Source organism: Melitaea cinxia, chromosome 11, assembly GCF_905220565.1.
Source record: "Melitaea cinxia chromosome 11, ilMelCinx1.1, whole genome shotgun sequence".
Lineage (NCBI taxonomy): Eukaryota > Metazoa > Arthropoda > Insecta > Lepidoptera > Nymphalidae > Melitaea > Melitaea cinxia.
Window position 1 is genome coordinate 16218666 of NC_059404.1, and position 26287 is coordinate 16244952.

At 32.6% G+C, this 26287-nt stretch overlaps 1 protein-coding gene and 1 long non-coding RNA gene across 2 annotated transcripts in view; both read left to right on the top strand.

Moving 5' to 3' along the window:
- The window catches only part of LOC123657736 (gelsolin-related protein of 125 kDa-like), a 42361-nt gene extending 32884 nt beyond the window's left edge, over positions 1-9477 (top strand). The window contains exon 6 of the mRNA XM_045593251.1: positions 9288-9477. Coding sequence (XP_045449207.1) covers positions 9288-9467 — 180 coding nt within the window. The 3' untranslated portion in view covers positions 9468-9477. The remainder of the gene's footprint in view (positions 1-9287) is intronic.
- A 134-nt stretch (positions 9478-9611) lies between these two features.
- The window catches only part of LOC123657910, a 162690-nt gene continuing 146014 nt past the window's right edge, over positions 9612-26287 (top strand). The window contains exon 1 of the long non-coding RNA XR_006743801.1: positions 9612-9663. This is a non-coding gene — a long non-coding RNA (uncharacterized LOC123657910). The remainder of the gene's footprint in view (positions 9664-26287) is intronic.

The window sequence follows — 26287 nt, forward strand, 5'->3', positions numbered from 1 at the left end:
CACCGAAGACGCTGCCGTCCGTCTTCGGCCTGTGTATTTTAAAGCCAGCAGTTGGATGGTTATCCCGCCACCGGTTGGCTTTTTAAGTTCCAAGGTGGTAGCGGAACTGTGTTATCCCTTAGTCGCCTCTTACGACACCCATGGGAAGAGAGGTGGTGGCTGTATTCTTTAATGCCGTAGCCACACAGTAGTAGTATGCTATATGAAGAATCGGCATAGCGATTCAACGGGGAAATGGTGCCAGCATTCTTGGCACAATTCCACGCGGACATGATTTATACCAAAACTATCTGTAAATATTTAATTCTTAAGTTGTGAAATGTAAATATATATAATGTTATACTAACTATACTATAATTTAAAAAACTGCTATATGTAAATTGTAATTATTTATATGTATGTATGTAAACATTAGAAAACAAAAGTGTAGGATACTAATAATGTACATGACGTAATGACGGTGTATAAGGTGGTGTGACGTATTTCACAAAAAAACACAATTTGTGAAAATATTACGACATATAATAACACGATATAATATCAATTTCTCTCGTACCCATGAATTGTCTGTGAACGTAATTGCTTGGAAAAAATGTATTTACATTTTTGGGAAATAACATAAGAAACTTTTTTATATTTCGTTTCGGATATAACGAGAGAAGTACATTACAATATTTATTTCTTTAACATTTTCCATGAATTTAAGAAAACGATTTTTTTAAAATATTACTAGGTCGCCAAACAAGCGTACGGCTCATCTGATGGTAAGCGACTACCGTAGCTTGTAGACGCCTGCAACACCAGAAGCATCGCAAGCGCGTTGCCGGCCCAATTCCCAATCTCCCAGTAGCTCTGGTCACCTTACTCACCAACAGGAACACAATGCTGTTTGAAAACAGTATTATTTAGCTATGGTCTCTTAAGGTACTACACCAGTCAGGCTGTTCCATATTTTGAACAGGAAATTCCTGCTGTGCCCTACCTCAGTTAATGTTAAATTATAATAATAAAATGTTAAGACTTCAAGTTTATAATTATTTTAGAATTTTAAATAGTCATTCATATTGTACTAGGTATAAATAGTAGAATAATTTCTTTGTAATTAAGCGATACAAAATAAAATTTCTGAACAAATAATTTTTAACTAGTATAAATAATTACATTATGATTATGATGAATGATTAACTTTGATTTTAATTTTGAAAACATACATAGACTATAAAATATCGCTATATTTATAACCTTTGAATACAAAGCATATAAATACAGGTGTAACTGCGCGGAATGTCTAGTGTACAATATTTAAGCTTTTCAGCTTATTGATTTGTCATTAACGTTTTTTGGACCCGGCAGCTTTTGCAGCAGCCAGAATATACACGTACCTAGCACAATTCTGGTGTTTGAATCGTGTTCAATGGATAAACGTATACTGTGTATAATATTCGCGTAAGAAACAGCAACTCATCCCTGTCACTGATTACAACTTATAATACGTTCTTTGATCAATTAAAATAACAAAAAAAGTATATACATTATTTATATAAATGACATAAAAAAATTCTGTACTTATATATATTGGGATAATGTTAAATAATAGTAAGAACTACATTAAATTGAAGAATAATAATTAAAAATACTATTTCTTGAAGTATTATAAAGTTTTATATTTTGCTGTTGACAGAGAGCGTCAACTGTCTGGCTTATTTTAGCACAAAGTCTTAAAGAACAATCGCTTTCAACTAAATTGCCTTTTTTCTCTTCCACTTTGAATACGGATTTCAAAGAAAAAAATGGAAATTTTTAAACATTTGCTACTCTTTTATTAATATCAGCTAAGAATTGCTTTGTAAGCTTTTTTGAAATATATTAAGTGTGATTTTTAGATATATAATGATTTAAAACTATTTAAAAACGGGATATTTACAATGTTTTTTATTTTCATTTTGCGGAGCACGTGAACGAGACATTCGCAGTTAATGTCGAAATATCTCGTTTTTGAATAGTTTTAGTAATAGAAATAACCATGTTAATCTAAAATCTTAAATAAAATATATCTAATATATAACATTCTCGTGTCGCGGTGTTTGTAGTTAAACTCCTCCGAAACGGCTTGACCGATTCTCATGAAATTTTGTATGCATATTGGGTAGGTCTGAGAATCGAACAACATCTATTTTTCATCCCCCTAAATGCTAAGGGTAGTCCACCCCAATTATTTTTAATTTTTAGATAAATTATTTATTTTTTATTTTATTATGACTTGGCGTTGAAAAATCCATACAACTCTAAATTTTCACCCTTCTACCACTAACCCATATTTTAAATAGCGTTTAGCGGCAAGACAACGTTTGCTGAGTCAGCTAGTATATATATATATATAATACTATAATATGTAATATATATATATATATATATATATATATAATGATTTGTTAAGTTCAAAATATACCTACTCGTATTTTGAGAGTCAAATATTAATTGTAGTTAGTTATTGGGATCATAAATTTTTGTTATTGACAAACAATATTTAGAATGTAAGATATAAGAAACTATAATTGTTCAACACTATTTAGGTAATAAATATATATATATTTAAGTTTCATAAAAAACTTTTCTAAAAGTATTTAACGACATTTTAATATTTTTAGTACAATTTCTCTTATAAACCTTAAAACCCCATCACTTCGGGTTGGCAGAGAACTCCATCAATTGTTACAACCGGGACAGACTACTGAACACCCTATCCTCAACCAATCAACTAACTAGGAACGGAATTTTGTATTTGACAAAGACATTTACATACGTTTCGAAAAAATATCCTGGATAAACGTAAAAATCATCATTCAAGCCATTTTATATCTAAAATAAAAAAGGCCACTTTGACTCGACATTTCCCCAAAATAATGAAAATTTCAGCTCGACTGGTTTTTCTGGTTTTTTAACTTTTGTAAATATTTTCCTCGGCCCCTCGCTCTATTTGAGCGAAATAATTCGCGTTATGAAGATATATCGCTCGCTTACACAATCTCGACTCAACTAAATAATAACGGGTCTTTTTAGATTTCCCATAATAACGCACAACAATTTCATGTACGTATAGCACCAAAAAAAAGTTTTTATATAATTTTAGCAATAGCATTTTTTTTAAGAAAAACAATTGTGTGTGTAAAACAAGAATAAGAGCGGACATTGACCTCGCATTCTTGGCGCGGAAAGTCATATAAAATATATAAAGGTATCTATCAAATCCGCCCAGAGGTCAGTCAAATTATACAAATCTTGAATCATATACGTGTATAGTCTATTTCACGTACGATGGGTACGGTGACACATGTCAAATTAACTCTATAGTGAGGTGACCATGCATAATTAATTGATGTAATTCGATTATCGAGTACAAATGCGGTTAACCTTTAATCGACTATATAAAAAAAAATTTTAACTGCTTATTAAAAATTAATCATCGCTATAGTGAATAAATAATATTTTAAGGGTGGTGTTAAACGCGAGAAATGAACTATCGACAAACCATTAACACAGCTCACGTGGCAAATTATTAGTCGTTCGCCTTTACCCTCCGGTACTTTAGTCGAAGAATGAGCAGTGTCGTCTGTCCATACTTTGCCAACAGTATGATTGGCGTTCAAACATGTCTAGTCAAGGAATACTACGTTGTTCCAATCCGTAATGTTTTTCGCCTTTTCTTAGACTGTCACAAAGTTTTCACGCACTTTTCCGTTTGTTAACTTTTTTTTTTATTTTATGGAAATCCAATTTTATTTAAAAGTCGCCATAACGATGTCACACTTCCATTAAATAATTTAGCGCCTTTCAAAGACATTAATTATTGTAAAACTGTGGGTAACTCGTTTCTCCGCTAACAATCATATTCAACCTCAACGACCAAACATTTATTTCTTTTGCCTCTTTTTGGGAGTCAATAACTTATTATCTTCCATATTGGTGTCACCATACTTTTCTTTACTTATTTTTGACACTAAGCTGTGTGGCTACGGCAATAAAGAATATAGCCACCAGCGTCTCTTCCCGTGAGTGTCGTAGGAGGCGACTAAGGGATAACACAGTTCCACTACCACCTTGAAACCTATAAAGCCGACCGATAGCGGGATAACCATTCAACTGCTGGCTTTGAAATACACAGGCCGAAGACGGGCAACAGCGTCTTCAGTGCGACAAAGCCGGCCCTGCGGTCACCAACCCGCCCAGCGTGGTGACTATAGGCAACACACATGAGTTCACGCCATTTTTTGGCACGAGCTTGTGGAGGCCTATGTCCAACAGTGGACTGCGATAGGCTGAAGTAATTTTTGACACTGTATTACGCTTAATTTCAAGTGCCTGTGCAACTCGATCCACTATGTGGTTGACAGATAGTAATGGACCGCTATTTTCTCACTCCCTTTCAAAGTATTCCCGAAAGCGGACAACCAATTGACTGTTTGTAACGGTCTTCTTTTGTTCTTTTCGGCATTTTAAAGAACAGACACACACACAAAATGAATAACTAAAAAAATAATAACAGAACTTAACAACAATAAAACAGCAACAAATACAACTTTAGCAACTGGCAAAACCAAAACACGGGAAGCATACAAGAGACAGAAAGTACTGATTGAGATATCTCGAGTCAGTGAGATGACGCGATTCACAAGATAGCCGTTACGATTATTTATTTTAACCCGATTACTACGTGTCAATCCCTATCATTAAACGTTTCGTTTCATGCCTGTAATTTTAAGTTATCATTTTTTCTGTACCTTTTTTATTTTGTTTAAAATGTAAAAACGCATATATAAATACAATTTCAATCTAATCAAGCATTATTATTTGCTTTGGAAACTAATTGGTGATTTTTAAAAATGTATATTTATCCGATTTGTTGAAAATAGTGAGCGTGTATTGGAACATATCAAATGTCACCGTACCCATCTTATGTGAAATAGGGTATAATATATTTCGTATACATATGTATGAAGTTATCCAATCGATACTTACGTCTCTAGCACATTAATCTAGCTTCGAGCGAACTTTATATCATTTATTAAAGTTTAAGAGAGCGTAGAGCCAATACTGCCGATCACAAGGATAATGGACGTAATACGCAAGTTCCTTAGACTTGAAATATTTTATACAGATTTTACTAAGTATGATGATAATTCAGGCTGTAACATCTCACTGCTGGGGCCTATTTCTCCATGTAGGAGAAGAATTGGAGCTTAATCCACCAGTAGCCGCTTACCGTCAGGGAAACCGTAGACTTCTTTGCTATCTTAATGGTATAAAACATGAAGCCTGCTTTTAAATTGGGCAGTATAACCCGAAATAACGCGATTTCCAAATAAGGCATGAAAATAACTATGTCAAATCAACGCAAGTGTTGTGGGTGTAATTTTGTTTTTACCGGAAATTAGGTCCCAGAAAATGGAATATATAAATAGAAATGAGAATGCTTTATTGACATTATTATAAGAGTAGACGGTTTCATATTTTTAGAAACTACTCGTAGTAAATAGGTAAGTTGTATAATTTGTATTATTACACAAATAAAAATTAATCCATTGTATGTATTCGCATAAATACCGAACCACTGTTCAAACTGGATAACTTTTTTTTGTGGTCGTCATTTTCAGGACAAGGTTTAAATGCAAAAAAAAAACTACAGAATACAAAAAAAGAAACTTTTTTTTCATTATTTTGCTCCTATAATAATCAATTCTACGTGACATTTGCGAAATCACCGGTGCTACGAGTATTATAGGTAATTACCATTAAACGAGATGAATGATGGAAATACAATATGTCTGTCGCAGATGTTTTTTCGCTTCAATAAATGGAAATGAAATGTAAAGCAAATGGAAATTTTATGAAACGTAACTATCACGTTTTCAGCAATAAAATCTCCTTTCAACGTTTACATCATGTACATTGTTAACGAAATTGTAACAGATACTAATAAGTACTTTACTCGTATATCTATACAAATAAATAAAATTGGAGTGTCTGTTTGTAATATTAAAATAACCGCTTTTTACTTTATTAAATACACGGTATATATACCAAAATAACATATTTTACAAATTCTGTCTGTCTATTTGTCTGTCTTTCTATCTGTCTGTTTGTTCCGGCTAATCTCTGAAATGGCTGGACCGATTTTGACAGGACTTTCACTGGCAGATTAGCTGATGTAGTAAGGAGTAACTTAGGCAAATTTTATTTTAGGAATTTATTTATTTTATAACTGCGAACTGAACAATAACTTTTTTGTTAAATTCCATGCGGACGAAGTCGCGGGCACAGGTATTTTTTTTATAAAGTAAAAGTACGCTGACCTCTACTCGTGTCACTTTTCAAACATTGTTATAATATTCATTTATTATGTACAGCATTAAGTTTACTTATAAATTAATCTTATGTCTTAACTAATGGTTTGATTTGACTGATTTTTCGTGTATCGTTTAGATACAACCACTCACTTGAGGTAGGATACAGCCGAAAATATCTGGCTCAAAATGTGGAGCCTATCAGAGGAAGTACCTCAACCTTACAGAAGATACCAGCTAAATCTTATAGAAGATAACAGCTAAATAATTCTGCTCTCAAATACTTTGTTCCTGTGATAAGGTTGCCAGAGCTCCTGGATCGGTGTTAGGGTCGGCGACGCGCTTGTGATGCTTCTGGTGTTGTCGTCTATAGGCTACGGTAATTACGTACCATCTTGTGGGCCGTATTCTTTGTCGCCTTGGTCTTATAAAAAAAACATCCCGTGAAGACTAAGAACACATCAGATATCGTGTGTGCTGCTTAAAATTACCATTATAACTTTAACATATTTTCGAAAACTGAGAGCGAAGGCTGAACCGCGTTATCTTGAAATACTTGAAGTTATGTCAGAGCGATCTGATAAATAGATTAAGGGCTGAACGGATCAGGTGTTTGAAACTGGATAACACGTAAGATCGATTCGAAAGAGGATTTATTCTCTAGGACGCAAATATGTATTGAAGGTTATTTTTTTTACAAATCAACAAGAGTAATAAAAGTAAAAGCTAAACAAACCACTAAAGAAACAAGTTGCAACTCCTAGCTTAGTATTAACATTTGTTGTTCTTAATATTTTTTGTAACGATTGGCATTAATGTAATATTTTGAAGTTAAATATTTTGAAAATTTTATGCTATAAAGCAAACATAAAAATTAGCGGTTAGCAAAACATTTACCGATAAATTTTAATATATATAGATATCTATATATAGTATAATGCGTGAAGCAAAAACTTTGTACTCCTTTAATGAAAATTGCGCGGACGGAGGAGTATGAAATTTTGCACACTTATGGTCTATACGAGTATATAGAAGGAGTGCAGAATACTAACATTTTTTTTAAATTATGCATAAATAATGTATTTGACATACACACACGCATGTATACCCTTTTAATGTATACCCTTTTTTGTATGCATGTATACCCCTTTTTTTTTAAGTTAAAGTCTGTGGTCAAATTGAGAATAGATTATTATAGATTAACTAGCTGACTCGGCAAATGTTGTCTTGCCGAAAAACGCTATTTAAAAATAGGGGTTGGTGGTAGAAGGGTGAAAATTTAGGGTTGTATGTATTTTTCAACGCCGAATCATAATAAAATAAAAATAAATAATTTACCTAAAAATTTACAAATAATAATTTAGGGGTGGACTACCCTTAGCCCCGGTTGTTATCATATACACCGGATTGTGATCGTTATTCATAGGATAGCTATAAATATTGATATACAATGTAAAATGTTGTAAAATACATTAACTTCACATACGAACTAACGCACATCGCAACGGAATTGAATCGAAAATTTGTTATAACTGAGGTCTCCAGAAAAAATGATCAAAATCGGTTCATAAACGACGAAGTTATCCCCGAACATACATTATATATATTTACGGTTGAACTGAGTAATCTCCCCCTTTGTTGAAGTCAGTTAAAAATAAACAGAATCGATTTATTTTACGGTTATACCGTTCTATCAAACTTTGTTGTACAATGTATGAAAGGTCAGAAATTACTAAAACTATTTACGTGATTGGTTTTGGGACGCGGGAGATTGGTTAGTATTTTTTATTAGTTTTTATACATGTGTATTGTGTTGTATTTATATAGCTGTGTCCTACGGTTTTACATGCATTATTTTGAAGAAATAATAGCATATAGTCTTCCTCGGTAAACGGGCCATCTTAACATAAATAGTTTCTTAAATTCGAACCAGTAGTTCCTGCCGTTACGACTCGTTCTTATTTTATTACTTGTCGATGTAAAAATAAGTCGATTTTTTTATTTTTATTACAAATAAAAAATAAAAAAGGTTTCAATAGAAACAATTTTCATTAAATCTAAAGTGAAGAAAAATAAATTCTACTAACAATATATAGTCTATTGAAATTTTTTATCACGGCTAAATTCAACATCTTTTCATTTTTAAAAGAAGATTAAAATTTTCGCTGAGTCATTTCAACTCGGAGCTTTTAATGAAACCTCGGACCGTTAAAAAGGTTTAATACGTTTTCAAACTCAAAGGCGATTGGACTTATCATCGTTAACATTCAAAGCGGAGTACTTAGCGATACTTTTATAAACACTTTTTTATTTTCCTATTCATATGTTATATAAAAATCATTAATAATTTACAAATAATTTATCAGCTATCGGTAAATTTTATTATCTTTATAATTATGAACGCATTTTTGTAACTAATTTTTGAAAAGAAATACAGATAAAAATATACCACAATAATTAACTTACATCTATTGCTAAGGCAGAGGTCTGATGTTAAATAAATTTTAAATAATTTTATTAATATCCGCCAATTTGAATGTGCTAAAATATTACGTATGATTTGTATGATTTATGCATATATACATACTTACACACATATATATATAAGTATGGACTATTTGGTACGTATATTTGTTATTATTTTATTGTTTCTTTTAACGGTGTACAAATCCCAGACTTTTCTTTTATTCCGGAAGTGCCCATAGCTGGGCGACTTTTCCTTTACTCGAGGACGAATCGTGTGGTCAACCTCTATAGCTGCTATTACCCTGATAGTATAGAAAAGATGAATTTTCTTAGAAATAAAAATTCATAAGGAAGAAAGAGACTTATGTCAATAGATAATATATATATATATATATATATATATATATATATATATATATATATTTACAGTTTGGTAAATTCGTACCTTAAAATTCAAACCACCTTATCACCTGTTTTAAGCAACACTTTGCGCATGTCCTGCCCGTCAAAGAGTTCGTCAGTTTAGCTTTAGCCTCCATAGGAACGAGTCAAACTGTAACAGAGAAGCTCTACCAACTATTTCGTAGTCTTAAAATCGTATTATTTTTCAAAGTTTTAAAATATAAACCTATTTATGATTACTGGAAAATTAAGAGTTAATAATATATTTTGCGTGGTTTTAGTGTTGTGTGTGTTCGGATTTTAAATTTTAATAGAATTTAATTGTTTTTTTTTTCGTGCTAATTGTTGTTACTTGTATTGAAAATGTGGTGGATCCTACGTCAGGCGCGAATCACCGGCGCGTCTTTCTTCAGCCAGGCCTCCAGCACCGCTAACAATAACAGCAATAAAACAGGTTAGTCAACAATGTTGAAAGTTTTTTTTTTATGGGCGCGAAAAAGTTTTGTATCTGTAAAAAGTTTATATATATTGAGTATTTGTGTTTCACGTATACTCGTAGGAACTTTGTGTGACAACAAATTATGAAATTTATGGAACATATAAAAATTTCGGTGACGTATGAGACTGTGTTAGAAGAAGTGAGAAGGTGAGTGAGAAGTGTGTGAGCTTATTAAAAAATAATAACAGCAAAATGGTAATCATCTATGGAATTTTTTTATGTTTATTTTTGTTAGTATTTTATTTATTTTTTATTTATTTATTCAGAAAACCAACAGCTTATATATACTATTTTCACTACATACTATTTTTTTATTTCAATTTTGTGTTTTCATTATAGTATAGAAACGTTTAGGTATCATCATCATAATTTCAGCCTATTACAGTCCACTGCTGGACATAGGCCTCCACAAGTTCACACCAAAACTGGAGTGGACTTATGTGTTTTGCCATAGTCACCACGCTGGGCAGGCCCAGGGATACCCGCATGGGTTGGTGACCGCAAGGCTGGCTTTGTCCCGCCGAAGACGTTTAGGTATATTCTCACTCAAATGTTCAAGCCGGCGTGACGAATAAATAATAAGTAAAGTAAAAAGTAATTACGCTTAAAAATATCCCTAATTTTTATTTTTTTTCGAACAAAAAAAGTTTAATGTTACTTCCCAAAACCTATCGTCTGTCCAATTTCAAAACACAGTAAGGGACAAATTTTTCAAAATCGATTTTTTAGCATTTTTCGTTCCAACGGAGTCGTGTGAACATATTCGATTGATATATTCCCATAATTTCATTTTTTGTCACTTAATGTGTTTTAAAATTGGGCAGACGCTATACCCTATTGTACCTACACCACAGCTTCTATTTGACTAAATTATTTTGTCTCTAGTTTAGATGGTAAATAATATCTGTAGCTTAACGTCTCTCGCTTTAATCCAATGTGTATATCTTTTTGTTTTCCATAACATACACACACGGTCATCTGTTCCTAAGGTAAGCACTTTAATGCTTGTGTTATAGGTATCAGCAGACTGATATAGCTATATATATATATATTTTCCGTTAAATACATAAATAATACGTATGTATGTTTAAATATAGTATATTCAAGGCGGGAATCGAACCTACAACACTCGGAGCAGGGTCACTGTACAATGCGCCACCGTCAGTCAATGGGGTGTTTTGTTATTAAATAAAAAACATACTTTAATTACGACTGCCCTCAACACAGGCCCAAAAGGTATTCAAAGCTTGTTTTCGAGTGTCATATTGGTTCGTGGATATCAAAATGAATGTAAAATAAAAACAATGAACCAAAGGAGTGAAATTTCCTACTGTCTGTATTTCCGATTTCATACAACCCGAACATGCTTAAAGCGCGAGTGAACAGGCTTCTTCTGGGCGAGCTCGTCCCATCTTCGACCCAGTCTAGCTCTAGAGCAAAGTGCTCTAGAGTTAGACTAGGGTCAAGAGTAAGTCCATAATATAATTAAAATATATATATATAATAGAAAAAACATTATTTGTGACGTACACCGCCCACAGAAATACTAGTCGGTATACAAAAATAAAAAAATAACACAAAAGAAAACGTACAAATTTGAGAAGAAAAATTCGAAGACACAAAAATAGCATTAAAAAAATAGAAACAAATTCTATAATAATCTACTCAGCAGTGTACGATACAAAGCTTCAGCATATGTCGAAACCCGGCGGACCAATGCAATATACCCCAAATTTTCAAAGCTTCAAATCACAGTTACCGCCTGATCAGATGATCCGATATAAATATTCATACTAGTATTATTAAGCTGAATAGCTTGATTATTTTATTCGATAAACATACTTATAAATAATATATATATAAATAAATATTTATATTACACCCAGAATCGGGGTGGGAATCGAACCCATAACATTCGGAGCAGAAAGCAGGGTCACTACAAACTGTGCCAACGGGCTAGTAAAATTATCTTTGAATTACCGGATATAATTCAGATTAAAGAGCTGTCATACATAAGCGACACGAAGCGATGCGAAACGATACGTTCAGGTATATCGTGACCAACTTTGAGGAGTGAATATTTGTAGCCTGTTCTGCTTATTTGAGACTTATTGTTTGGTATTCTATTGTAAATGTCGAAATTGAGTTTTCTTTCAATAGTCTAAACGAAAAGTAACGTAAAGTAACATTTAATTTACGCATTCAAAAAACTTTTTCCCCGCTCCAAAGTTTGTTCTCTCTGAATGACAATAAATATAGAATTATGTTGATTCACTTATACCGGGAACGAAATCGAAACGAGGCTGGAACTTATTGAGGTAACTTCAAAGTGAATAAATATTTAGTTGTAGGCGTCTTTAAGCTATGGTAACCGCTTACCATCAGTTGTGCCGTATGCTTATCTGCCGACTTAGTAGTGTAAAAAAATCTTTAGAGATTATACCAGATGTTTAATTTACGTAGTAATTTATATCTTGTATACTATGTACTAATTCGATATCAATGTTTTTTTTGCATATATATAGTCTGAAAATGGTATTATGTGGTTAAATTTTTTGTATTTCTCTTGAGCAGATAGTAGGGTGACTACGAACTACGGCGACTGACTATTCCTCAAAGTTTATCGTAAATATAGATGAATTAAACAATCTGTCGATAACATAAGGATGATTCCTCTCGAACGGTAAACTAATGGCTTTAGATTACCGTTTTGTTTTCTTATTTTTACCGATTACATATTCACTTGGCTAGTGATGACTAGAGCTTTATAATTTTAAAATCTAGTAAACAAATAAATCATTTATTTTCAATATCGTTACGTAAAATATACAAATTTTAATTAGCGAAACTAATCACTAACTTCTAAATCACCCGCGTTCTTTTGGCACTAGTAAAAGTCAGATCAACTGAAAATGATAAAAAAAAAATTTTTGTAGTAAAAAAAAATTAAATACAACAAAAGCTTTGTTTAATAGCACTCATTATATAATGGCGTTCCGTATATTTTTCATTCTCGTTCACCTCATTCAGTGTATTGAAAGGAGAACATTCCGTTCGCAATGCCGGTCATAATAGTTCAGGCATTTAAGAATGCCCTAACATTATCACCAGAATGTAAGTACACTCATAATATTTAATGCTGGTTGAATTTTTTGGGCTGAATATCTACTTCTTCGAATAAGTACTTCTGGAAGATAATAAAACGATTGAAAAAGTTTTGTTGATAGGTTGTAATTCAAAGTTTTGATAATAATAATTTGTTCATTTTCTGAGGCTGTTGCAAATAATTACCTTTCGGTTTACAAACAATTGGGAAGTAAAAATTGAACTATATTTACTATGTAAATATCAATGTAATATAGTGAAATATACTATACGAGTTATAACAATTACTAATAATAAAAAAAAAACTAAAAACTAAAACAAATAAATTATATATATATATATAATAATAATAACTAAAAAATATTATTAAAAGGAGTCTCTTTAGGCAAGGTTCCGAAGATACTGGCAGCGTTCCCCCTTTGAATAGCTAGACTAATTCTTTGTCCGAAGTAGCTGCCAGCCCTTCGGTCTCCTGTGACGTCGAAAAACCTTTTCGCTATTTCTCGGTCTCATGTGACGTCGAATAACCTTTTTGCTATTTCCTTAAAAAGTCTTATAGCGCCCCCACAGACCAAGGGTCTCAACACCGAATGGGACAAAATCATATTCGGAGCCTAGACCCCTGTATTTGTATGCTTTAGTTTTTTCTATTAAGACATAAAGCGAGACACTTACCACATTTTTCATTGATCATTCTGTCTTTGATATTACGGCTCTGTTGCAAGCGTCAAGAATTTAAATAAACAATTCATTTCAGCCAAGTCTTGTTCAAAAGTACTGTTGCTTTATTATTTTATGAAAATCTATTATACTTAATGTAAGATTAACACTGGATGCATAATATAGAAAGATTTTTTCAAATAAGCAGAATAGGCAAGAAATTCAAGATTTACTTTTCAAAGTTGGTCACAATATACCGGTTCGTATCGCTTCGTGTCGCTTATGTATGATAGAGCTTTAATCTGAACTCCGTCCGGTGATTCGATAGTAAAATATTTCAAATACTTTATCAAAATTGTATTGTATTATTAATATGTATTTTTTTGCAAACTAAGTTTACATTTTTTTTCTTTTTAGTTGTCAACATTATAAAATCTATTATTTATACTCTTTCAGACAATTTTTTAAAAAATCTTTAAAAATATTTCAACGCAATTAATAATAGTATGCATTTGATTAATTGTCCGTCCGCCAGTACTGAGAACGTCGTGCCCATCCTATATTCCGGTTACACGAACTATTTAACAAAAAAAGTACATAAGGTGTTAATGTACTATGCTTTGATTTACCTCAAATAAATAAATAATAAAAAAATATATATTAGACCTAGACACGGTAAATCCAAGTTCGCATGCTTGCATGACGTTATCGAAGAATTAAGGTCTAGAACTGTAATAACATCTAAATATTTTCACGCGATAGGTATATAAAACTCAGACTTGCCCTATTTAGACCTAGGTCTTGTATATTTTTTGTAGTTTTGCGACTAGGTTAGAAAATAAGCTTACAAGGAGCCAAATCGTAATTTACGGACGTGTAGGTCTCTTTCTCCTTCTAGGAGAAGGATCTCCCCCCTGTGTCTCGGAGAGCACGTTAAGCTGTCGGTCCTGGTTGCTATTACGTACACCAGATAACGATCGTTACTCATAGTAGGGAATATAACCGCCAAATCGCATTGGAGCAGCGTGGTGGAATAAGCTTTGATCCTTCTCCTACACGGGGAAAGAGGCCTTTGCCCAACAGTGGGATATTATAGGTTGAAGCGAATATATAACTATAATTATTAAAAGATGATTTGAAAATTTTTCTTGCTTTATACGATTGATGGATTTAGTGAATCTAACGTTTGAATACATTTAACAAAAAAATAAAAATAAAATAAAATTATAAAACAATTAGCGATATTTAAACATTTCTATTCAAAAGACAACCGACCATTAACGTGACTCAACTAAACCATAAAGTTGAAAGTAAATTAAAATCAAATATAACTCTTAGTAATATATGTATAATCGTTTTCTTTGCGCTCACATTAATTTCTTTGACTTAAAATTCCTTTACATAATGCAGTAGTAATTGCCGTGCCGTGCGAATGACGGACAAATAGGTCACGTGTTTTATTAACGTATAAATTTTACTGAGAATTTTTAAATTATGGATACGATTAAAAGAATATGTGGCTTTAAAGATTTCAAGTAAAACGAAATCACAAAAAAAACCTAGTACGGTAAAATAAAATAAGTGAAAAATATATTCAAACTAGCTTCTGCCCACGACTTCGTCTGAGTGGAACAGTTTCTTTGGACTAACTGAAAGCTCTCAAAAGGAATAAACCCGATTTTGAAACATTCTTCATTGGTGCTCAGTTCCTATTGGTCTTAGCATAATGATATATAGCCTATAGTCTTCCTCGATAAATGGGCTATCTAACACTGAAAGAATTTTTCAAATCTGACCAGTAGTTCCTGAGATTAGCGCGTTCAAATAAGCAAACATACTCTTCTGCTTTTAATATTAATATAGAGCTTAGAGGACATCCATAAATTACGTCGCACGAATTTTACGAATATTTGACCCATCCATCTTTTTCACAGCTGGTCTCATTTATAAGACTACCCTTACCTAGTGTGACGACCCATATTTTGCAATTTTAGGCCTAGAAATTATGATGGTAAAAAATGTCGTTCGACATTAATAATAATAATAATAATCTTTATTGCACACCATTATAAGATACAAACAAAAGTAGTACAATTAGAGGAAGAGGTACAAATGCGGTCTTATCGCTAAAAGAGCGATTTCTTCCAGACAACCTTTGGGTATAGGACAGCGCATAGAAAAGCGGTTAGGAAGTGTACAAATAATTGTTACAGAAATAAAATTGAATACATTACAATAGAACAGATATTGTATATATATGAGACATGTGAGACATTATATTTATTTCAAAATGATGCCACAAAATTTACGACCGTGGGATAATTTTCACATTTGCCCCCCCCCCCCTTTGAAGGTTGATGTAAATAATTTAAATTCACTTGTCATTTCTATTTTCATCAAATTTATTAAAAAAATAATATCTCCAAAAGATTCATACATTTAAACGTGCGTTAATCTTTGTCTTTTCAAGAGTACTTTAGGAGCGCTACACATAGTGTTTTGTGCTACAAAATCGTAACCCGCTACGAAGCGCTACGATAAAGTACCTCGTAGCTTTCGCACTGTTATCAAGGTTTCACATTGATAACGCACATGTGCTATAAATGTACATATATTACATTTATTTATATTAACGTGTTCATGTCTATGCGTGTACACACACACACATATATATATATATATATATATATATATATATATTATAACTTAAATGATTAAGTTTAACAAGTTTGCACGCTTGTATTAATTCAATCGCATTTGTATCGACACAGATTTTCTGAACAGCTTGCAACGTATGTCTCTTAAATGTGACAACGGTTGTATGACGGTGTTTACAATACTTAGTGTAACCCTTAGGCAATATCACTAATAATTTCCAATCATTTGTTAAAAATTATCAATTTTTTTTATCAAAAACTCGATCTCAATAAGTAGTAAAACCGTATACTTTTAAATATTAAAATAAGCAACGCACAAGATAGAGCTCATAAAACAAACTGAAAACTTAGTTGGCATGAAATTTCTGTAGAGAGTGTGTGCAGCGGTTAAATTGAAAAGAAGTGTTTGCTAGTAAACAAATAGTCGGTGGAGTCACGTCTGCATTAGGGATACTAAGATAGAATATTTAGTTCTCTTAATGAAAGCTGCAGTAGTGTACCAAGTAAACGATCACTAACAAAAATTAAAAATCGGAATAACAAAAGTATGGGTATTGTAAGCCTGTGGACATAACCTTATATATATATATATATATAAACAAATAGTTTAGGAGCGCAGTGTTTGTGTTGCAGCCGCGCGGTCGAGCGACGGACTGTACAGACTTAAGGTTAAAGATCTTTATTTTCTCATTTAAAACGATACGTTTATAATGTTTGTATGAGAAATAACAACATTTACTTGACAGATTTAGTTACAGTTTAATTTGTAGGTGCCCAAACCAATGCTTGAGAGAAGTGAAAGGGAAAAAAAGCAACGATATAAGAAATTCGTTGTCAACTACGTCATTTTGTGTGATGTAACTAAAATTCTAATTTAAAATTCCTAGATCTCTACTTAATAAACACACTCTTTAACTTCATAATATTATTATGTATATAGTAACAACCACTCTTGCGTAATGGTATGAGGAGTCACCTAAAACATTGACAGACTGCGATTTCTCGTCCCGCTCGGGATGTATATTTGTATCTGTACAAATATTTCTTTCTGGTTTAGTTATCTTCTGACTTTGTGGGTCCCTCCACCATGCTTCGAAAAGCACGTAAAACGTCGGCTCCGGTTGTTAACATGAATACCTGATAGCAATCGTTACTCATAGAAGGGAACACTCGCCAACCCGCAGTGGGGTAGCGTGGGGTAAGCTCCAATCCTTCTCCTACATGGAGAAAGAGGCCTATACCAAGCAGTAAGATGTTACAGACTGAATCATCATCATACTTAGTAAAATCTTTATAAAATATTTCAAGTCTAAGGAACTTGGGTATTACGTCCATTGTCTCTGTGATCGGCAGTATTGGCTCTACGCTCTCTTAAACTTTAATAAATGATATAAAGTTCGCCCGAAGCTAGAGACGTAAGTATCGATTGTTTAACTTATTATTATATGTTCTTTTTATTTGACTGACCGGTTGGCGGATTTGATAAAGACTTAGCTTTCCGCTCCAGGAATGCTAGGTCAATTTCCGCTATTATTCTTGTTTTTATACTAATATAGCGACAGACATGTGTACAATTAATTTGATGGTAAGCGATTACCGTACCCTTTGGGCCCCTGCAAAACTTATAAAGACAGGACTATAAAAAACAACGTGATCGACTCTACCTCCGCTGTCAACATAGCTTATTCACAAAGAACTCTAGCTCTCTTATTTCATAAATAGTTATACCAACACTTAATTCATAATTCACAGTTATATACGAGTATGTGTAATACGTCTGTACATTCATGTCCTTTTTCTAAAGGTTGTCTGGAAGAGATCACTCTTTAGCAATAAGAACATGTTTTTTTTTTTTTTTTTTTTTTAGTTATGTGATATATCCACAGGCTTATTATGCCCGTGCTTTTGTTATTCCATATATTGTTATTATTATTTTTTTTTTAACATGCATCGGTACTTCACCGCAACTTAGAATCCAGAAGCCTTAATAACTAGTCTTAAAATTTCAAATTTCTAAAAGTCGACGCGAGTCCACTGACCAAGACTATTCTACATATTGCTTATTTTATATTCTTATATACTAATTATTTTTATTATATTTACACTTATTTGCTAACTAAAATATATGTACACTTATTTTCTAACTACAATATATGTACACTTATTTGCTACTTACAATATAAGAACATGTTTTGCACATTTCTTTTTTTTTTGTTATTATTACTATTTTTTCCTTGCTTGTTTCTTTTTCTTTTGTGTTACATGTATTGTTTCTGGTTGTACAATAAAGTATATTGGTATTTTATTGTATTTTACATTCGAGTACTCCAGTAAATCTTAAAGTAACAAACATGTAATTATTCTTTACAATGTTTTTGTTAGTGAGAAAAAGAAACCTCATTTTTGAATGTGTTATATTTCATACTAAATTTTTAAAAAATCTTACAACAGGCCGTTCTTGAAGAGTAAACTGCATTAAAGTCAATAAAATAATCTAGTATTTACTAGATATGTATTCATAGTTATTTACAAACACATGCATATAAGTTGCTATGAAGGTACTTGAGTCTTTGTGTCTGTGTTTGTTGAGCGTAGACACTTCATCGTACCATTACGAGTATGTTTATATCATCGTACCACAATGGTCTATAGTAAATGTTATTTGCGTGAAAAACCGATATTAAGAACTTTTGTCGGGTTTATTCAGTAACAATATATTCTAACTCTAATATTTTACGGCTGAGAGCGGCGTCTGTGAATAAGATTAAAATCCATTAAAGCAGAATATTTATACGAATACAATTTTGCCTAATAGCTTACACTTTTTTATACTTAAATATTTCTAAAGTATTGGTTAACTAATGCTTAGTAGCTCAGTTGTCATTACGGATACTATAATTTTGTTTGCTCGCAAACGAGAAAAACTGAAACTTTATTATGTCTATAGACTTCTGTCTAGAAGTCATAACTAAGTAAGTCTTCATAGCAGAATTTATTTTACATTTTAAGCTATAAATATATATATTCCAAAGCGTATAAAACATTTTTCGCAGGGTTGGCTTTGTCGCACCGAAGACGCTGCTGTCCGTCTTTGGCCCGTGTATTTCAAAGCCACTATGATATATTTTAGTAGGCATGTAATGGACTGTAAAAAGCAGGTAATAAGGTGTTTTCATATGTTATGCTACTTGTGAATGTTACAGAGATAGGCATATAATAAGGCTATAAGCCCAGCAGTGGGATATTAGAGGTCGAATCGTAGTCGTAGTCGTGAATCGTATTATAGTTTTTAATATTTTATCTTGCATCTCATATATATGATGGCGTTATATTTTATCGTACAAATACATTTCAGAAAGATGTTTCCATGAAAATTTTTATTTGGAAACATCACAATAGAGAGCCGAATGAAAATGAATGAAATGTCGAAATGAAAAATTCGGGGAAAGTAATAAGTTCTTACAACTGACATAGAAAACGTTATAAAAATTCTAACAATTGTTTCAAGGCGAAATGTTACCGAGAAATTGAAATTGGTTTAATATATTATGATATTGATATGACAGTATATGGATTGTAAATTCTTTATTAAGTATTGCATTTGAAAATTTGGGTTTTTTTTTTATTTTATTTTTTATTTATATGCTATTAAAAATATATTTGCTATAGTTGTTTGTAAGTTATTGAACGATGTTTATTAATATCATTATTAAATTACGAATATTGAAGTCATCGATGTCATACAATCCTTTAAAAAATATTGAACTGGAACGCGTTTGATATTCACTTCAGCTTTGAATATATTTCACAATATACAGAAATATACTGAAAAATGTACAATAAAATTTTAATAACTATAATTTTATACCACAATAACACGCAAAAACAAAATTTAGAAACTATTATTTATTTTATTAATTTATTTATTTTGTTTTAGACATAGTCCATATCTTAATGTTAGTATTACAAAAACAACTTATATCTAATGTTAGTAAATCAATATAAATATATATAGAAGCAAATAAAAATATCAAATAACAAATAAAATCAATAAAAAGCAAAAGTAATATTATAGCTATCTGGACACGACCCTCGTCAGTCTGAATGCAGCCGTATCCAGTGGCGCAGTATTGCCGAGTCCCAGCGGTCCGTCAGTGTACTCAGAATGCCGTTCGAGCTGGTTCGTAGCCTCCGGATCAGGATGGGTGCACACCTCTTACGAATAATGGCATTAAAGCTATCAACACGCCTCGTATTAAACATTTCGGGGGCACTGCAGTAACGCGGCAACTCGAGCAGCACTCTGAATGCATTGTTGTACTGGAGTCTCAGGGCGTTGTACGCACGCTGCGTATACCAAATCAAAATCAATCATGATCAAAAATATTAATCAAATTTAAATTAACTTGTCTAATCTACTTTTTACGGTGTAGGATTACACGTCAGCATTCCGTTTACCTTTAAGTAAGATACGAAGCAAACCTCCTGTCAGTTAAATATTTATTCAATTATCAGCGAATAAAAAAAAAGATCCGAAAATGTCATTTAATCGTGGCTATCATATTGATGACAGGACTCGCTTGATGCGACCGCACTTCGAGCCCCTGTCCTCGCTGTCACTATGATCAATACTACCGGTGTACAGCCGGGGCGGGCTGCTAGTATATAAATATAGATAAAAATACAAGCTGAAACGCTTAAGCACAAACGTTGGCGTCGGATTTAATGAAACAAGGCGAAACTGGCGAGGGCTGGTTGATTAAATCAACTCCACAGCGTTTTATACCGGCAATTTACCTCTGATAGCGACGAGATATTAACACCGGCGCCGCAGAATATTCCCATTAAATTATTTTTTAGACACTCTGCGAGTTGAAAGTACATTGACACGAAAATATTTTCAGCTTTATAGGGAAAAGGTGTACGAGATGACTTATGAAGCAAGGGATCTCTTCAATTGCAGCAAAACTATTGACGCTGTCTAATTGTTCCTATTTAGAGATATTTATTCACATAAAGTCATACTAGAATAAAAGAAAAGAGGATTATATGAGAGTAAAAAAAGTACAGTAGAATTCATTGACTATATTATAGTATACGTACATATAAATGTTTTTTTTTTTTTGTCTTTATACAATTAGGTCGACAAACAAACTTACGGCTCACCTTAGCTAGTTTAAGTGTATTATCTATGGCTCACCTGATGGTAAGCGATTCTCGTAGCCTATAGACGCCTGCAACACTACAAGTATTGTAAGCACGTTGCCGACCCTACCACCAATCCTCATCAGGAGCTCTGGTCCTTACTCAGCACAGGAATTCAATACTGGTTGAAAGCATTTAGATATGATCTGTAAGGTCGAGGTATTTCCACAGTCGGGCTCCTTCAGATTTGGAGTACGATATTTCCTGCTGTGTCAACTTCATTTAAAATTTAAGTTATTAATTTGTGATTTTGATGAGTTTGCTTTCTTAAATGATTTACGTTGGTGTTCATTTTACTAAGCTCCTTTTATCATAAAATACTTTTCTGGGTAAGGTAAGGCGGAAAATAATTGACTTTCGGAATGTTTTTATAGAGTTATAATAACTTTGATATATTATTATATTAATTTGTAATATTAATTTGCTTTTGAAATATGAAAATGTTATTAATAAAATATTTTAGTTCAAGGAGCGAAAACATATTGTGTAGTAGAATATATGCGTAACATGTTCTGATTCCTCTAAGGCGTATAATACTTAGGTTGTTAAGCGCTTCGTTTTTATTTAATAACTAGCTGTGCCCACGACTTCGTCCGCGTGCAGTTTAGCAAAATAGTTATTGTTCAGTTCACAGACTTATAAAATAAATAATTTTCTAAAATAAAAGTAGTCTAAGTTTCTCCTTATTGCAACAGCTATTGGCCAGTGAAAGTCATGCCAAAATCGGTCCAGCCGTTTCAGAAATTAGCCGGAACAAAAAGACAGACAGACAAAAATTATAACAAATGTTATTTTGGTATAAGTACCATGTATACATCCATCTGAATTTAGTAAAAAGCGTTTATTTTAATATTACAAACAGACACTCCAATTTTATTTATTTGTATGGATAGCAATATAATATATTAGTAAAATAGTTCAATTTGAACATTGTTATTTGGAACTAGGGTCGTCACAAAAATGCGATGACGAAGCTTCGAAACGTGAGCGACATTTGATTTTAGTCTCAAAGCGGTTTTAAATTGCTCCGTCAGTTCAATTATATTACGTGTACGGCTTTGTGAGAGTGTCAGGGGTATGGACAGCTGCGTAGAGCGATAGGCAGACTGCAGTTTAGCATTTTTACATTTAAAATATTCATTCGTTGGTAACTTAAGTTCTCTGTATCTTAATAAATATTTATAATAACGAATAACAAGACAAAAACAAGAATAATCAAACAAGATAAATATTACTATTGAATAAATGTTTGGAAGAAAATAACAAATAAAAAGAAGTGTACATAAGAATAGTTACGATGATTATATGAGTTAGTAGTTAATTATATTTTCGAAATTATTTTTGAAGAATAGTGTTATCTAACTGTATAGGCTTAGGACCTGTTTTACAAGTTGTGGATAAAAGTTATCCTGCAAATAAGTTACGATTAAACTTTACCAGCAGGAGGTACAATAGGCCGCTTCGGGCTTCAACCTGTAATATCCTACTGCTGGGCATAGGCTTCTTTCCCCATGTAGGAGAAGGATCAGAGCTTAATCCACGCTGCTCCAATACGGGTTGGCGGATATATTCCTTACTATAAGTAACGTTCGCTATCAGATGTAGGTACATAATAACAACCGGGACCGACGGCTTAACGTGCTCTCCGAGGCACGGTGGCATTGGAACCTGTTTCACCTCAATTAATAAACTACAAGTTTTAGGTTGATATTTGCGAATAGAAATATCTCATAAATACAGTGAAATTCGATGATGTAAAAGAATAACGTATAAAAATCTTTTATCTGTTGGATATCGTCATCCGTCAAATAGCATTATCCATAAGTGGTGCTGTGTGGCTACGGCACTAAAGAATTTAGCCACCCCCTCTCTTCCCGTGGGTGTCGTAAGAGGCGACTAAGGGATAACAAGGTTCCACAACCACCTTGGAACTTAAGAAGCCGACCGATGGCGGAATAACCATCGAACTGCTGGCTTTGAAATACACAGGTCGAAGACGGGCAGCAGCGTCTTCGGTGCGACAAAGCCAGTACTGCGGTCACCAACCCGCCTGCCCAGCGTGGTGACTATGGGCAAAACACATGAGTTCACGTTGTTTTTGGCGTAAACTTGTGGAGGCCTATGTCCAGCAGTGGACTGTATAGGCTGTAATGATGATAAGTGGTGAAATAGGCCCTAAGAGTATTTTATTTATCTTAGATAAACTCCCGTTCTTTGTTTAGACAAATATACATATTAAAGTACATTAAATAAGTAATAAATATATGTACCTTTAGTATGTAAAGATCGTAGCAAGTGGAAAGAAGTGGTCTCTACCTACCACTACGGGAAAGTATGTATGTATGTATGTATCTTTAGTATATTAAATTAATAATATAATATATATCAGATAATGGATGATCAGGAAAAACAAAACCCTTCTCTTAAGTTCATGTCAGTCTCATCCAACACCCCTGGTGTTAAATATACGGCCTGCGATCGCAATGTGGCACAGAAAGAAGAATCATGACTTTACTCGATTCCTTTATGCAAGTTTTGAAATTCGCACACTACCTTTTTTATTTGAATCTACACATTCTAAATTTTATATATGGCCCTTTGCAAGATTTAGTTTGACACCCCTGCTCTACAATTTTCTTTTGTTTTTTACTTTTGTTTCATTATTTGTGTCTGATGGCTAATTTAATTTGTTTGTCGTATATCTATCTAGTTATCTTTCTGTTCTCTCTTTCAACGGACGTTTTCTATTTCAATCATTCTATTTTTTTCAGAGTGTCTAAATAAGTCGTTGATTTTCCAGTCAGCGGTTTTCCTTTCTTCGTTTTTTGGTCATATTTGTATTCACTTAAGAGTGAGTTTGAGCAATTTCTGGCGTATTTTTTGGTGTTTTCAGGTTAATTATTAATATTTTAAGTACATATTTATATCACTCACCAGTATGAAATCCGATCTCACTGCAAAGCTCGGAGTCCTGTAGGCACAATGACGTGGACAGCCGATCTTTGTCAAAGAAACGGCACCTGCCGTCTGGTCTTTGAGCTTTAAAGTATCAAATTTACATTTATACGATATCCAGCAATACTGGGGAGATAAATTTAAAATTCTAAAGTTATGAAAAGGCTTACTTTTAATATAACATACCTGACCCGGTAAACTTCGTACTGTCAAGTATTTTTTCATGAATTATCTTTAAAACAAATCATGTTCTCACAATAACGAATGAAGTTATAAAACTGTCGAATTTGGTGCAGACGATCGGAAGTTATCTTCCAGAAAAGTATTTGTTTTTCTATTCGATTTTTTTTATGTATAGTACCTCAGAAACTGACTGGCCACGTTTGACGTGGGTCGATTTTGATGATTTTTTTTAATTGAAAGGTGGTGCGTATTATGTGGTGCCATGTAAATTTAATTAAGATCTGATAAGGACTTTTCGAGTTTTATCTAATAATGTGTATGATATATACGTGTATACTTGACTATTTTTTCCTCTACCTTCGTTATATTATACCGCATAACTTTTCACCTGTTATACTGATTTTGATGATTATTATTTCAATCAAAAATTGATGTTTGTTTTTTCTTCTATTCAAATTTCATTGAGATCTGATGAATACTCTTTGAGTTATCCGTGGTAATGCGTATTTAATTGACTATTTTTTTCGTTTACTTACGTTGTATTACTTGTCGATTTAATTGGAGTCTGTTTTCTTTCATTTGCTAGCAAACAAAATCATTATTTATAGATAATAAATAGATGATATTATATTAAACTAGCTCAGTATTGACATCAGCACTAAATCAATTACGATGTCGTTTCAGCAATCAAACAGCAATTGTTATTGTATCAGGCGTCAATTGCTATTATTTGTGTTTTACTGTTTGCAAACGTTTTTATTTTTACTTGCATTTTACTAGCAGTAGATTGATTTTATAATTATGTTTGTAGGCAAATGAAGAAAAACCGCCTTCAATTATATCGACAAGTAATACAACGTAGGTTTGACAAAAAATTGTCGAGTAAATACGCATTATCAAAGATTACTCCAAAAGTTGTAATCAGATCTCGATGAAATTTAAATATGACCACATGATAAACACCGGCTTTCGATTAAATTAAAAATCATCAAAATCGGTATACCCAGTAAAAAGTTATGCGGCTTTTTGAGAGATTCCCTCGATTTCTCTAGGATCCCATCATCAGATCCTGGTTTCCTTATCATGGTACCAAATTAGGGATATCTCCTTTCCAACTAAATAAGAATTATCAAAATTGGTTCATAAACGACGGAGTTATCCCCGAACATACATAATATATATATATATATATATATATATATATATATATATATATATATATATATATATATATATATATATATATATATATACATACATATATATATACATATATATATATATATATACGGTCGAATTGAGTAACTTTTCTTAAATTAAGAACAGATGACCGTGAGAGATAGAACGACAAAACCCAAAAAGTTAACAATTTTAGTTTTAGTGTCAACGGAAATGGAATACCATCCAAGAAACTTTTTCTAAATATCTTTAGTGTATAGAATAAGACCAATTATAATCTTTATATACCTACTTATACATATTTAATGATTTATATTTTAGTCATATTAGGTAAATTACGACTGAATAACGTCCTTTGTAGTGGTAAGGAAAACGTCATTAACACCGACGTCTTCGGAGAGGTCGTAAATCCTCAAGGCTTTGTCATAAGCGGTTGATAACGATCGTTACTCTTGTTAGCGTACCATCAAACAATCGGATGTTGGGAAAAGAGAGATAGAGAAAGATAGATAGATAAACAGAGTCAAACTGAACTCTATTAATTGGCTCAAATATATATTCTATATAAGAGGGGTTTTCGCCCAGCCGTGGACAGTTACAGACAGTTTTATTATAGTTAAGTATTATTATAGATA